This window comes from Pimephales promelas, chromosome 1 (genome assembly GCF_988280905.1).
Source record: "Pimephales promelas chromosome 1, fPimPro1.hap1.1, whole genome shotgun sequence".
Lineage (NCBI taxonomy): Eukaryota > Metazoa > Chordata > Actinopteri > Cypriniformes > Leuciscidae > Pimephales > Pimephales promelas.
In genome coordinates, this window is record NC_142769.1 from 27,930,834 (window position 1) to 27,947,517 (window position 16,684).

The 16,684-nt window shown below is 36.8% G+C and overlaps 1 protein-coding gene across 1 annotated transcript in view; it reads left to right on the plus strand.

The window, feature by feature from the left end:
* Positions 1 to 27: 27 nt before the first annotated feature.
* Positions 28 to 16,684, plus strand: part of vps35 (VPS35 retromer complex component) — a 31,676-nt gene continuing 15,019 nt past the window's right edge. Inside the window, exons 1-11 of the mRNA XM_039692345.2 lie at positions 28 to 48; positions 331 to 433; positions 2,508 to 2,606; positions 2,790 to 2,886; positions 3,075 to 3,198; positions 9,349 to 9,531; positions 9,764 to 9,977; positions 12,761 to 12,844; positions 12,985 to 13,094; positions 14,426 to 14,522; positions 14,632 to 14,780. Coding sequence (XP_039548279.2) covers positions 431 to 433; positions 2,508 to 2,606; positions 2,790 to 2,886; positions 3,075 to 3,198; positions 9,349 to 9,531; positions 9,764 to 9,977; positions 12,761 to 12,844; positions 12,985 to 13,094; positions 14,426 to 14,522; positions 14,632 to 14,780 — 1,160 coding nt within the window. The 5' untranslated portion in view covers positions 28 to 48; positions 331 to 430. The remainder of the gene's footprint in view (positions 49 to 330; positions 434 to 2,507; positions 2,607 to 2,789; positions 2,887 to 3,074; positions 3,199 to 9,348; positions 9,532 to 9,763; positions 9,978 to 12,760; positions 12,845 to 12,984; positions 13,095 to 14,425; positions 14,523 to 14,631; positions 14,781 to 16,684) is intronic.

Genomic DNA, 16,684 nt, shown 5'->3' on the forward strand with positions numbered 1-16,684 from the left:
ACCGGCCATTGGTGGATCCAGAAAATGGGCGTGGAAAGCGTCGTTCAGGTAAAACGCTGATAAACTTTAACTAGTTTTAATTATTCGACAAATTATACCATGTCTAAAAGAAGCATACAAGATATTTTTTATATTAGATGCAACTTTAATGTTGTTCTGAGAAACTTTTTCCTAACACCTTTCCTTCAGTTGTGTAAGTTAATGATTCGACCCAGCTATTGATTTTATAGTAAATAAATTGATTTTAATTCCTAATGTTATTTCCGCGGAGATTTAGAGATGAATAATACAGCTCTCAGTCTCAGGGCTTGTTGTGTTGTGTGCGGGCAGTGCTCGTCATCATGAGACGGAACAGCAGAAACAGCAGTCACATGACACGACATATTCACAGGGGGGTCATCCAGTGTTTCTTCTAACATATCTGATAATCATGGTAAGATATTAGGATCATCGTATGCATAGACTGTCTGCTGGATTCGTTTTATGCTCTATTATGTTATTTATAGCTGTCATAGTGCCAGATAGGCACTGAGATCTCTTGTTTGGCTGTTTTGCGTCTGTGAAGATAGCCGTTAGCATTAGCGTTTGAGATGCGGAGGCCTAACATACACCTAATTATTATCGTTTATTTCTTCTGTCTTGTTTTATTCTACCAGCGATTTAACATTCGCCCTGCAGTTGTAGTGAACTTGCATCCATCATATTTTGCTGTCATAACAACCCACAGGTTTTCTACAAAATAGGCTAATTTGAACTGCTAATCCACTAGCATTAGCATTGTTACTTTATTACAGTTATGTTTAAACAGGCTTTTTTATTTATTTAATGTAATCCGATATATAAGATATGTTTACATGCAGATTTTGTTCTTGCTTGCGCATTACATACAAGTTATTTGAATAATTGCAATGGTTTTGTGCACAACATGAGCTTCAGTTTATGCTGTTTGGTCACGGGTTCATTCATTCAGTTCAAACCAGATCATAATATATTATGCATTGCTTACTGTTAATCATAACTCTTTTAAAATTTCTATTCATGTCAAGTGTAACTGTCTGTTACTGGCACTAACGATAGGTCTTTTGGGCTTAAAATGAAATGGAGAGATGGACGTAGATTGTCATGCCAGACGGCAGGCCACTGACACTCCAATTCTGTAGTTATGTATGCACTGATAATCTCATTTACAGACATTTATTAGACGCATCAACAGATTAATAGCGTCACTGTTTCAATTCTTGAAGTTATACAGTTACTTTCTGAAGTTTTATTAGCAAAAATGTGCCATATGACAATTGAGCTGTATAAGGCATGCCATTTAAAACAGTAACAGCAATGTTCTGCTATATAATTATATTGTTATAATTCACATATTTCATTTACAATTATGCTTTGTGGTATATACTTGCAAATTGCTGGGCATATTACAGTAAATACTGGGCAAATACTGGTTTTGTGACAAGAATACTTCTTCCGTTAAAAATACATTTGTCATGCCGCAGGACAAATTCATTTCAATATACAAGGCTAGAATGTGAATAAAAATCACCTAAAATGACCTGCTACTGCACTTGAAATTAAACTTTAGAACACAAGTCTATGTATTAGTGAAAGTGTCCTTTATACAAATATACTTGCAGTACTGTTCAAAAGTTGTGGGACAGAAAGATTTCTTTCAGCATTCAACAAAGACACATTAAATTGATCAAAAGTGACATTGAAGAAAGACATGCATAATCTTACAAAATAATTTCAATTGAACGCTGTTTTGAACTTTCTATCCTTCAAAAAATCTTCAAAAAATTATCACGTTTCCACAAAAAATATTAAGCAGCACAGGTGTTTTTAACATTGATAAATGATAATAATAAGAAATGTTGGTCACACTTTATATGAAGTGTCTTGAACTGCTATGTAACACTTGAAAAAGTAAACCCGTATCCCGCAGCAAACGGGTTCAACTTCTGGAATACAACATGAACACAATATGTACCACTGTACCAATTTCTTTTTTTTAATGCAAGTACATAAAAGTTAAAGACACCTAATATAAAGTTGTGACCAACATGATCATTGAAAAATCAGCTCTGCCATCAACAGAATTAATTGCTTTTTAAAATAGGTATTTTAAATTGTACTAATATTTCCCAGATGTTCAACTTCTGAATTTACTGTAATGGTTATGTAAATATATCTAAAGTGTAGATGCACTTAACTGAATTTGTTTCTCATGATCTTAAAACACTTTTGATCTAAGTGGTTTAATGGTTAAATGGTTGAAAGTAGTTTTGAAAGCAAACCTTTTTTCTTAAATGGATGAGTTACAGAAAAAATATACTGGGTGGACCTGTTAAAGTTATTAATCCGATATCCAAGGTGTTTGTAGAGACATACAAGTGTTGCTAAAATGTTGACGTTGGAAAAAAACTCGCCAACCTTTGAAATAATTTAAAGGTTGGAGACATCACGTCCTAGTTTGATTATTTGACTGCACCTGTTTATTCCAGCCGACCACACAGCAGTCGCCCCAGGATGAGCAGGAGAAGCTGTTGGATGAAGCTGTGCAGGCAGTCAAGGTTCAGTCATTTCAAATGAAGCGCTGTCTGGTGAGTTGAGTACATTCAAGTTTACAACACGCTGCTAACCTGCATCCCAAGGCCATAGCAGTGGGATGTCTCTTGATTTGAACAAATTGGAAAATAAAACAACACTGTCATGGTGTTTCTCATGGCAGTTTGAAAGCGTTGCCCTTAATCTCCGTTTATGAGCAATTATATTCCTTCTTCCAGGACAAGAACAAGCTGATGGATGCACTGAAACATGCCTCAAATATGTTGGGGGAGTTGAGGACTTCTATGCTTTCTCCCAAGAGCTACTATGAACTCTGTATGTTGTTTCATTGCATTATGTTCTTAATTCAAATAGTACACTTTTGCACCCTTGAGTTTAACTGTAAGAATTTTCTTGAGTATTAAAGAACGGTGTTCTGTATTGTAATTTCTAACAAATGCCATAGACATACATAACATATATATGTTATCTATCAATGTTTTATTTGATTTCTGTGCTTGTAGACATGGCCATCTCAGATGAGCTTCATTACCTGGAGGTCTATTTGACAGACGAGTTTGCTAAAGGCCGCAAGGTGGCTGACCTCTATGAACTTGTTCAATATGCAGGGAACATCATCCCTAGACTGTGAGTATATTAGTAAATCTCCCTAGTTAGTGTAACTGTAAAACATTTTCCAGATTTTGCCATTTTAGTCACATTTTAACAATGTAACTATAAACTAAAATTGCAAATAGAGCAATCTGAATCCATTTTGCAAGAAATTACTATGAATTTTATTTAGTACACTTTGTCCTAATGGACAGGCTGTTCAATATGTGCCGCTCATTCTATTTTCGCCCACAGATTCTCCCTTGTTCTATCTTTCCCACACTCGTTCCTATTTAGCTTGCCTAATTGTGCCACCAGCTGTTTATCAGTGCCTTCACTTGTTGAGTTTGTAGCAAGTCAATACTTAATCTAACATCTAGGGCTGGGCGATATGGCCCAAAAAATGTATCTTTTTTTTTATATCAGTCGATATCGATAATTAGCACGATAAATGTCAAATCTTTATTTCTTTCAAGTTTAAAGGCAGATTTTTGCTCCTAAGTGAAAGCTCAAAATTGTGGTTTTAAACTACTCTTTATTGTCAGAACATATCATGACAAACACTTGCCAAACAGGTGAACATTTCACAAATCTGAGGTAGAACATTCAAACATTTGTCATTTTTCCTTAACAAAATAGATATCTGAATAGAAAAATATTTCTTCAGCACAGTTTGCGGTGCAGGCTGCAATATTCAAATTACATGTTTTGTCTCAAAATGCATATTTGACAGCGAGTTGACAGTAATGACGCTTTTCCACTACACTACCAGCTCGGCTCATCTTGCCTTTGTTTGGTTTTCCGCTGTGTAAAAGTTGTACCTGTTCCTGCTTTCGGGTACTTTTTTTTGTACCACCTCTGGCTAGGTCCTGAGCAAGCTAAGACGATACTAAAATGTGACGTGAAAACAATGCCGACTGCTGATTGGTCAGAGAGAATCGTCACCATTCACTGCGTCATCATTACATGCGCCAGATGGAGTATCCAGAATAGCCCCGCTATTTTTAAATGGTTTGGGCAGAGATAATTACTAAACGAACTACTATTATTATGGCAACTCGGAAGAATATGCCGTGGTCAAATGAGGAGGTGCAGATTTTTCATTTTGTTTGCTGGCCGAAGAGAGGATCCAGCGAGAGCTTGATAGGGCAACGAGAAACGAAAGGTGTCGCTATGACGACCGGGTACTATTTGTGGCGGTACTGTCTGCAATGAAAAATGGGAGCGAAAAGCGAGCCGAGCCGAGTCGAGCTGGTACTGGTAATGGAAAAGAGCCATTAATCTGCATCCTAACTTAAGCTAATACTAACGTTACTATGCTAAATTTCATGTTCATTAACAAAAACAGTAACATCTGTTTTTTTTTTTTAAATAGTGTAAAGGCCACATTTTTATTTGGTAAAATGTAATATTCTGTTTGAGTTTTATTAAATTGAACCAATGGTCATCCAGTATCATGCATCAAGATAACCACAGATAAAACCAGACATAGCCTATAACTTTGCACCTCACTATCATGGCAAAATGTAACTTTATGATTTCTATAGTATTTGAATGAAAAAGTAGCCTAACAGTTAAATACATTATTAAATACTGTAATTATATTCCATTAGTCATTTAATTGTCTACATTAAAAATATTATATAATTTAATATGTATATCCCACATTTCATGGTGCAGTTAGGCTAACGTTATGACACATCACTAGAGCAGACACGTTTACTCGGATAATTTTGAACAAATCTTAATATGACTCGGGACTACCGAGTTGTCTCAGAGAGTGATTCGTTCATTTTGTGTTGACCGCGCATGTGCATTGTGCAACATGGGTTTTGAATCTGTACTGGAAACAGAAATGATTAGTTTATCTCTCTCTCTCTCTCTCTCTCTCTCTCTCTCTCTCTCTCTCTCTCTCTCTCTCTCTCTCTCTCTCTCTCTCTCTCTCTCTCTCTCTCTCTCTCTCTCTCTCTCTCTCTCTCTCTCTCTCTCTCTCTCTCTTCATTCTATTTTAGAAAGATAACTTAATTTACTTTTGATCAGTCTTTTCTTATAAATATATATTTTTAATCAATTGAATATCTGTCTGAGATTCCTCAAGGAAGGTGGATTATATTCCTCTGAGATGGATTATATAATAATAAATTACCAATATGCTGTTTTTTTATTATTATAATTATTATTTCTAAGACAAAAATAGATTACTGTTGTCTAATTGGTCTATACAACTGCACTGGAGCAGTAAATTTAACTTTGTAAATTTGTATTGGTTGAATGTATGTGGATGGGAGAGAGAAAAATAAGATGAGGATGCAACTGAGAGCACAGTTGGAAAGATACTTGATTTTTGTAGAGCTCCTTCATTGACTGTTTATCTTTAATGAGGAAGTATCTGCTGAAACAGATTGGTGGAGTGCACCTGTTTGAAGAAAAAAAAAACACTTTTTGAAGAGAAAGGCTGATTTTTAAAAAATAGGCCTTTAAATAAAATTAAAAAAAAATAAAAATAGGTGTATTTTAAACCGCATAGACAAACAATGCTTTAGCAAAAGCAACCAGTGTTCATTTTGACAGTAAATTTTGATTTAGTTTTGGCATCTGAATTGTTTTAGTTTGGCATCTGAATGGTTGATGTTAGGCATCTGAATCAGATGTTTGGCATCTGAATTGTTTTAGTCTAGTTTTAGTTGATTTTATTGGATTAAATCTAGATTCTATATTTAGTCCTATCAGTCAGTAAATAAGAAACAAAACAAATAAACACAATAAAACAGAACTACCTGCTTTAAGCTTAAATTAAGGTTAATCATGTGGCGCCTGAGTGCATTTGACCGGCATAAAATCGGCATGTCAGACAGACCGGCCGATCATGGCCGATTACGTGAAAATTGGCCGGTTCCGGTCAACCTGTGCATCTTTAAGAAATATATAACTCGCATTGCATATTTATTAATTTTGCTTCAGAGACAATATTATGCATTCTCTTTAACAAGCAGATGTTTAAAAACTGTACACCAAGACGGAAAGATGCAGATAAATATACATCATAAATATACGTTATTTCTATTCATTATGATATTGATAAATGAACTGTTGTCAATTAATGCTTCCCCCGTTGCGAGCGTGCACTCCTCTAAACTGTAGCTGCTGCACTTCTCTGACTGGTGCGACTTTCCCCCCGAAAATATCACGTTAACAACAACCCTTTAGAAAATGTAATTCCTTTGTGGATCCTCTTGATCTGCTTTCTCCATGTTTCTTTGACAATTCTCAATGTTTCAGTCACATGCACGCTGCACGCGAGTTAACTCCGCCCATTTATTTATATGTTGCGGTATACACGTAATTAAAAAAATTGTTACGGTTGGTTGACGTATTCTACCACGGTATTAATATATACTATACCGTCCAGCCCTATAGTTGCACGGTAGAGCCCTGCTCTCTAACACAGAAAGATCCATTCTGATTGAATCTCTCCCCATCTTCGCTCCCTAACATTTTCATCTCATTCTTATTTGTTGATGAAAAAGTCAATAGATTTTGTTAGTTTTTTCATCAAAAAGTAGTTTTGTATTTAGTTATCGCCTCGTTTTTGTGAAAAAATGTCATTGACGAAAACCGTCAAATACGTCACCAAACTTAATACTGAAAGCAAGAACATAAGTACAGCTACGAGCCACCAACAGTTTCTACCAAATAACAACTCTGAGTTTGTACAGTTAACTATTTTTTTTTTTTTAAGTACATAAAAGTGATTGCTGGGTTTCTCCACTAAGTGTCTTTTAATAACTGTCATCAGGAGTTGGCCATCATTGCTATAGGCTGCATAATTTCAGGCAGCATAGGTCGCTCACACTCACGTACAGTGAAGTGTGCACTCCAGTTCTGACTCAACTGCGGCCTTTTCATGGCATTGTGCCCGCTATCCGTTCTGCCCACGCCTCTCATTAAAGGAATTGGGATCTAGTTGGTAACTTATTATTGAGCAGCACTGAGTGCTTCTCTGCCTCCTCTCATTTCACATTGATATCTTTCTATATGGACTGCACTATTGAAGTGGTCTCTCTCTCTCTTAAATTAAAGTCTCTTCACCTGCTGGATCTTTTCAAAAAAGTCCAGATGTAAAAATGTAGATGGCAGAAATGGTCTGAAATGTTTATAGGGTCTTGAATTCATTGATGAATTCTGTAAAGACAGATGCCCTCTGCCAGGTTAACTAGGCCCTGAGGTAAATGGGCATGGGCAGAGCTAAATGTATGGTAATTAGTTCATGCCATCAGTGGCACTTTGTCATTGTCATTCAGAGCTTGTTTTTGTCTAGTGGACATGAGAATCAATAATCGACTCTTAAACGTCTGCCATTTCACGGTAAATGCTCTGATTCAGATTCTGTTTTGCTGTTGCTATAGACCAGGATTGGGGGTCCAACTTGCAGTTTAGCCCATCCAAATGATTCAGTGGGTGTTTTTAATGTTTTACAGCTGTGTGAGCTGATGGGGATCATCAAACATTCTCTGTTAATCTGACATTCATTCTGGTGGATCAGTTCAATTTGGAGTCTCTAACTCAATGCCTCAAGCGCCACCAACTGTCCAAAGTTCCACTCATGTTAATGCTTATAACTTTTGAACCGTAATGGCTGGATCCAAAAAAATGTTCCTCTGATTCTTTGGCTCAAGACTATTCAATTGAACCATAATACGCAATTTTACGTCATCATCATAATTTAGAATTTTCCAAAATCATACTTTTTTGTACTCCTCCTAGGCCGCTGCTTCGTTTTCACGAAAATTGAACCAGATCTTCTCCAGACCATGGCGACAAAAAGCTATGGAATTCATGTCGATTTGTCAAACCATTCTCGAATACTGCGCAAACTAATCTTATGTCGCGCTTGCAAAAACAGACATAAGGCTGTATCTCCGCAAGTTCCGCGACGCTTTATCAACTTCAGACCTCAAGCATGACCTGAGGCTACATGCTGCTTTTCAGCACAGGAGCAGATATGAAAAATGGCTATTTTTTTATAACTTATGAACCAGTTTGTCCAAAAGTCTTAAAAATGGTCTCCTTAGATTTATGGTGTCATGCCGAGTCGACTGATAATCCAATTTTTCCATATCTACCATTTTAAGCGTCGGCCATTTTGATTTTTGTACCAAAATGCTTTATTTAATGAATGCATGAACAACGTTACGAAACTCTGTATGGGTCATCAGTATCAGGATGATGCCCTGAAGGAGCCTGAGAAGTTTTGAACCAGTGCCGTCTAGTGGAAAATAACTCTGGGTGTGGTTCACTTATTTTCACAGGAGTCATCTCCTTAGATTTCTGAAACCTTGCTGAGTCCAACGATACCAAGCATGCTAGGTTTTGCCTTATGGTTTGTGTACCGTTCTGATTTAGCCCTTAAAAAATTTGACAATATCTTCGAAACCGTTTGACCAATCGAAACCACCATAAGAAGTTTGGAAACAGGTTGTTCGCCATGTGTTAATAGCCTGGTCCTACCAGATTCTCGTACATTTCATTTGTACAGAGTCTGGCCCCTCTCCATTGACAAGCATTAATTTTCTTGAAGGAGAGCACTCTCCTTCATTGCTCTGAAATTTTGAATAAATTTGACTATTATAATGACACTCTTAATAGATTCCTTGGGTTAAGCTGAAAACAGTGTCATCACCCAAACTTCCTCTCCGCCATCTTTATTTTCTTTTAAAACCTACTTTTTCGATACATTCAAACTTCTCAAATGTTTTAGGAGTTAAAAAGAAAACCTTTCCCTGATCTTATCCCCATTCATTCAGTTCATCTGAATGTAATGATGTGGTATTAACTTTTTTTTGTTTTTATTTGAATAAAAATCGATTTCATTTCCTCTAAACATGCTGGTACTGTTACAAACGTACTCCATCCAAATGGCACTTAATCTACACAGACAGAATTCAAAGACCAAAGTATAGCTAAATAAACTGCTTAAATCATCTGAATTCAGTCAGACCCTCAAAAACAGGTGTTTGTGTGCTTTTTACTCTGGAGCTTGGCAGATATCTTATTTCATTTTGCATCGCTAGTGTTGCAAAAGACTGCTGCATAAATGCTGGATACTTTTTTTCCCTCTACTTTTTGTAGTCAGTGATTCATATTGCCCATTAACTTATTGTCCAATAATTCTGTCTAACTTCCCAGGTACCTGTTGATAACTGTCGGAGTGGTTTACGTTCGCTCTTTCCCACAATCCCGCAAAGACATACTGAAGGACCTGGTGGAAATGTGTCGTGGGGTGCAGCATCCACTCCGCGGCTTGTTCCTCAGGAACTACCTGTTGCAGTGCACACGCAACATCCTGCCTGATGACGGAGAGCAGGCTGAGTACGACACTCCGTATCTAATAACTGTGATTGCACCTCAAGTACCCCTGAGTGTTGTGACTCCCACTGAGCAATTTAAATGATACCGTAGTGTAATCCTACAGCTATAAGCTTATTTTCCCACATTTAGTGCTTACGGAGCACTTGGACAGCTTTTGACAAAATGAATCACTAGAAAATCTCATCTGCTAAGGATTGAATGACTAACCAATGTGGTTTCCTGTTCGATTTAGGGAAGAGATGACCGGAGACATTAATGACTCCATTGACTTTGTCCTGCTGAATTTTGCTGAGATGAATAAACTGTGGGTGCGGATGCAGCATCAGGGACACAGTAGGGACCGAGAAAAGAGAGAGAAGGAGAGGCAAGAGCTGCGTATCCTTGTAGGGACTAATCTGGTCCGACTGAGCCAGCTGGAAGGCGTCAATGTGGAAAAATACAAACAGGTGTGTTTCAGTTTCAGTGCTTTTGTGCAGATAAATGATCTTTTTACAAAAAACCCATAGGGCTCTTTTAAAGGTTTAACACTAGAAGTGTCATTTTGACCACTAGATTCCAAACTCTATATCTTTAATGATAAATACCCAATTAAGAAAATAATGCATTTATTGTATTATGATGCCTTGAAAAAACAAAACACCACCAAACTGTACATTTAAACAAGTTTGTTTATACATTTATAAGTAATAATATCATTAGTAGCCTACCGTAATTATCACATTCACAAAAGATAGGCTATGTTTCCATATCCTTTCAACATAACTCAGAACAAGAAAATCACAACTTAAAGTATCTTATTTAGATATTCTGTTGACAGTAAGAGAGAAAGGTCAACAGTTGGTTATTGTAACAATAGAATAAGATGTTCATTTATATATATATATATATATATAAACATTTTAAATGAAAATATAGACACTTTTAGGAAAATTCAGGTACCTGCAGGATTTTATAATTTTTTTCTACAAAGTAATTGCAGATATAAAATTCAAAATGGTCAAAATGACCGTCATGGCCATTCTAGTGTTAAAAGCGTGCATCGAAATTAAATTTAATATTGATTGCCTGTTTATTTGTGGCAAACACTGGGAACCTCAAGCCAGCACTTGGCATAATCACTGCGTGAGAGTTTACAGCATCTTTTGATAGCCTTTTGAAAGCTGTTTGTTGAAGCACTCTGTTCACGTTCATGAATTAACAACATGATGGACTCAATGTGGTCTCATTTGATTTTTTTTAATTCAAGCACACATACATATGCATCACACAGTGTGTAAAGCAGCTTGTTAGAAGTACTTTAAGCAATTTAATCAGAGGTAAATTAACATTTTTAGCTTGACATGGCTAAATTAAAATTCTGCATTTCACCCTCATACTTATAGCCATTGGTTCACAGACTCATGTAGCTGGTTTATTTTCTGTAAAGTGGATGGTTGGGAATAGAGATGCGCAGTTGGCTTTTAGACTCTGCGGATGACATGATAGAAAAATATATTTTAATTAAATTCGGGCGGGTGGCGGTTGAACCAATCAAGTGAAAAATGTATGCATATATTGTTATCTGACTTATCGGTATACCTACACCCCCCCCCCCCCCCCCCCCCCAAAAAAAAAAAAAATCGAGGGCACTTTGAAATGAACTCAAAAAAGGAGAATTAAAAACAAAGAAAATAGAAGGTCAGAAAAGTGTTGCCTGGAATAAGTGTTACAGAGTGGTAAATCAGGATGACACCAGTGCAGGCTTTGTAATTTGACAAACCTGCGAAGCAGTTTATGTTCATGACACATACATCTAATATGCTGCGTCACAAGTGTGCTGCTAAACCTCAAACCTCCACGAACACCTTGACAAGTTTCGTCCATGAATTTAGGCTATTTATTTATTTTTGTCCCTGCGCACCGATCGGAGACCGAGTTCACTGCTGATATATTCTAAAAGAGCTTTTTAGTCTTGTGCCTGTCATCAGCTGCGCCTTGTATCACCCAGTCAGCGGATCGTCAAAAATGTTGGTGCGGTGATGCAGTTGCAGATGAAATAATAGCCCATCAGTGCATCTCTGGTTGGGAATCTATGGTTTGTGTGCCACATGGGGCTCTTTGACAAAAATCATGTGGCTCGACCAATTTGTGGTTGCAATGCTGTGCACAAGACCACTCAATAGCAATTTATATATATATATATATATATATACACACTCACCTAAAGGATTATTAGGAAAACCTGTTTAATTTCTCATTAATGCAATTATCTAATCAACCAATCACATGGCAGTTGCTCCTGAACTCCAAACTGAATGTCAGAATGGGAAAGAAAGGTGATTTAAGCAATTTTGAGCGTGGTATGGTTGTGGGTGCCAGACGGGCCGGTCTGAGTATTTCACAATCTGCTCAGTTACTGGGATTTTCACGCACAACCATTTCTAGGGTTTACAAAGAATGGTGTGAAAAGGGAAAAACATCCAGAATGCAGCAGACCTGTGGGCGAAAATGCGTTGTTGAATCTAGAGGTCAGAGGAGAATGGGCCGACTGATTCAAGCTGATAGAAGATCAACTTTGACTGAAATAACCACTCGTTACAACCGAGGTATGCAGCAAAGCGTTTGTGAAGCCACAACACGCACAACATTGAGGCGGATGGGCTACAACAGCAGAAGACCCCACCGGGTACCACTCATCTCCACTACAAATAGGAAAAAGAGGCGACAATTTGCAAGAGCTCACCAAAATTGGACAGTTGAAGACTGGGAAAATGTTGCCTGGTTTGATGAGTCTCGATTTCTGTTCAGACATTCAGATGGCAGAGTCAGAATTTGGCAAAAACAGAATGAGAACATGGATCCATCATGCCTTGTTACAACTGTGCAGCCTTGTTGAATCAATGCCACAGAATTAAGGCAGTTCTGAAAGCAAAAGGGGGTTAAACACAGTATTAGTATGGTGTTCCTTCTTGATAATCCTTTGCTTCGTTCAATTTATATTGTTAATCCTTTTGGTGAGTGTAGATATATATATATACACATACTGCACGCCACTGGTGTGGTATACTGCAGATGTAGAATCCAGAACCAACAAGAACTTTTCAACATTTATTGGCTTTATAGCAACATAATGCTGTATACTGTATGTAGAAATTTGTAGACTTGTGCTGTGATTTGCAGTTATCTTGTTAGCAAAAGAATTTGGCAGCACTAACTTGGCATACAGTAAATAGATGTCGTCTCCGCTCAGATCGTGCTGTCTGGGATCTTGGAGCAGGTGGTGAACTGTAGAGACCCCCTGGCACAGGAATACCTCATGGAGTGCATCATACAGGTACAGAAATGACACTCCATTACTCATCATCATGTTGTACTTGACTGAGGGAGTCTGTCTTTGAACATGCTCTCCTCGTTTTCAATTAGTAGGTGCAGGCATATCAAAATTAATGCACTTTACACTTAATTTTTCTGCAGGTTTTTCCAGATGAGTTCCACTTACAGACATTGAACCCTTTCCTTCGCTCCTGTGCCGAGCTGCACCAAAACGTGAACGTCAAGAACATCATCATTGCTCTTATTGACAGGTGGCTGCTTGTTCCACTCATTCACTGTTAAGCTCTGACAGATGCATATTATTGACATACATAATCTGTTCCCTCAAATGAATGCCACTTGGTTTGTTATACAATGCAAAGAAATTCACACATTTTACAGGGATGTGATTATTCCAGATTAATCCGGAATTCTGGTTATTTCAGCCTAAAATCTTGACCCATGTGAATCATGGAGATCATGGAGTAATAAAATTAAAATCGGGGTTTTTTGGAAGTTTTGGGGAAGTCATTGTAATTTGTTTCAAAAAATGTATATATAAGAATATGTTTAAGTGATAATATTAGTTAAACTACAATACTCAATGTTCATTTCCATCAAATTTCGTTTTACAGCGTTGAGCATTTTAACCAATCGCTCACGTTTCCGTTCAGTTTATGAGTGTGATGACCAATCAGAGGCGTTCAGATTAGTCATCGCTGAAATAAATAGTTTTGTTCAGTGCGCTGACTGAATTCTTCTGACTTCCATCATAAACAACAAACTGCAGATTCGATGTCATATGTTTCTGTGATTTTTAACGCGTGTTTTTTGCGTGCTTAAACTCACTCTAGACCCAAGTTATGGACAGCCTAACGATCGTTCCTGGCACTGCGTATCTAGGCCTATAGCACGAGTGCTTTTATTAGCCTTGCTCTTTATATGCGAAAGTAATATGTGCATCAGGTAGGCAAAAAAAGTGCGTATCATATGTAGCCAACAGTGCTAAATTTTTTATTGGAATGATAAAAAATGATAAAAGACCATGCAAAGCTCGATCGGTCACATTCTCTGCTCCCTCTCTGTGTACAGTTTATTCCAGTTAATATAATTTATTCCTCATGGTGATAAGATTATCTGCGTAAAAAGCATTATAATTCATGAATGGTTCTTAGATTGTTCTATCTATGTAGCCAGAGTATGATGTGAAGTTTACCATAGCACAAAAACATTTTATGTTGCCTATTCCTATTGTAGAAGTTTGAATGTAATTTTTTATTTACTGAATGAGATTGATCGGTATTGGAAACTGTATTGGTTGTTTTCTTTACAGAACTTCAGAACAGTTATCACCCTTTCTTTTTTCCCAAAGATAAGTTAAGACATCCTGTTTTTGTATTACTAGAAATAAATTCTAGCTGTTCAATATATTTTCATGTATGTCACTCATCACAATTCTTGGTAGTTTTTTCAGTAAATGGCTGATTCAGGAGTTTAAAAAGTCGCAAAATCACATCCCTGATTTTAGCTTGGCTAAACTTTACGAACGCATTTTGAGCCATCCATTTATAGTGTCTTATTTTATTCCTGCCTCATCCCACAGGTTGGCCTTGTTTGCTCACAGAGAAGATGGGCCTGGAATCCCTGCTGAAATAAAGCTGTTTGATATCTTCTCACAGCAAGTGGCAACTGTCATACAGGTTTGCTATGACATTATTGAAATATTGAGTCATTTATATTGAGGCACTAAATCACTAGCTCAAATATAAATGTCTAATGTTCCCATCTTTATTTTTTTCCCCCCATCAGTCTCGTCAGGACATGCCATCTGAAGATGTTGTTTCACTCCAAGTGTCTCTCATCAATCTGGCCATGAAGTGCTACCCTGAGCGTGTGGACTATGTGGATAAAGTGTTGGAAAGTACTGTGGAGATTTTCAACAAACTCAACCTGGAACAGTGAGTATTAGTTACTGTCTTTCTCACACCATTTGGCAGATCCAAGTAACTCATGGTCCAAGTAACACCCACTTTCTTTACCACAGCTAGTGTGTTGCTGGATGATTGTAGTTCTCGATTTCTGTATTTAGCCCCATTTTGCAACTAAGGAACAGTTACTTGGGAACATGCCTGTAAGACCTAATTATGCCTATCTTTTATTTATATTTCAGTTGTTGCATCCCTGCACATAGTCATGGTGTTGGTGGTAATAAATATATGCAAGGAAGATAGGACCAATTGAAAATGTCATTTTTGGTTACTGTTTTTATCTAGATTACATTTTGACCACTAAATCAAAGCCATCTCTTGATTCTGGTCTAATATTTAAATTATATGTCTATCAATACTAACATCAATATAATAATAATTTCAATCATAAAATAAATCCATTGTATTCCAGTGGATTTCTATAGCATAAATAATTATTCGCCCATTTTCTCTTGCATTACTGAAAGAACAGTCTTTGTTAGTATTGAATGATATTGCGATATCCTGCTATTAAAAATTGTGGGGTTTCACATTTTATCAGTACCGGTAAATGACCGCATTCTTAATACGAGCCGTTATTCATAATTTGTGTCAATGTGTGACAATGGCACGTATGTACAGAGTTTGGCCTGGATGCCAGCCCGAAACCTGCCCACAAAAATTTTATGTCGGGAAGTTTGGTCTGGACTCGATCCATTGAGGAGTAATTATGATCGGTTCAGAAATGGTCGGGCAAATCAAATTGCCAGGGTGGGCTTTATATGATGATGGACAGATGATCTGCAGTTACGTAATCCTCACGTTGTCAAAAAGCGCTTGGGTTGAACTGGTTTCCCTCAAAGATAACTGCAGCTGGAGAATTGAGATGCGTATATTCCGCTATTGCGTCTGTGGTAAAATAAATCATCAACACATTAAATTTAAAAGACGAACAGAAAACTGCAATCAAGGCATTTGTCGATCGGAAAGATGTGTTTGCCATCCTTTCTACGGCATTCTGAAAAAAAGATGGGACGCAATAAAAATATTTGGTTTCTCCTTTGGTCGCACCGATAGAGGACAAAGTAAAAGAAGCAACTCTCATTATTTTACTACTTCCAGTGTGCGTGTAGTTCAGTTTTGTTGACAACTATGCATAGCTCAACATGCGTCACTTACTGCGTTGCTCTGATTGGTTGATTGGAAGATGTTGTGTCCCAGAGTTTTTTCTTTATAATGATCTGAAAATTATCCTGCCTAATCTTTCACATAAAACTGTGAATTGGGTTATATTGTAAAAAAAACATTTTTTGTTTGCCAAGGCAAAATTTGAATGGGCATGAACAGGCCAGCCCTCGTCATGTACCCGCATAATAATTATCCTTTCATTCAGGTGAGTCAGACAAGAAAAAATTTAATATACTGTATATATATATATATATATATATATATATATATATATTATTATTATTATTATTATATATATTATTAAATATATGTATATATAAAATCAAAATATAAATGTAAGTCAAAAACCCATTTTTAGTCATACCTGGAAACAAATCCTGGTCAAATAGGTTAAATTGGCCATTGTGTAGAATTGGTTCTTAGAATTTCAAAGTTAAGGATTCATTATGATATGTGCATTGCATTAGCTTGCATTGGATAACAGTTGATTAGTTTATTTTTGACAACATACTATATATTTAACAAATGAGCATAAACTGTCTAAAGCTTATTTGATGTCTATTTTATAGTAAGAACTTTATAATCTATTTCGTCTGTAACAGTAGGCTATGCAGCTGTGTGTTCATTCACACACCTGATTCATATTTAAACAGTCTTTTTGGTTTTACAGATCAGTATAGAACAAATCTCAGTGGTCTATATAGTCT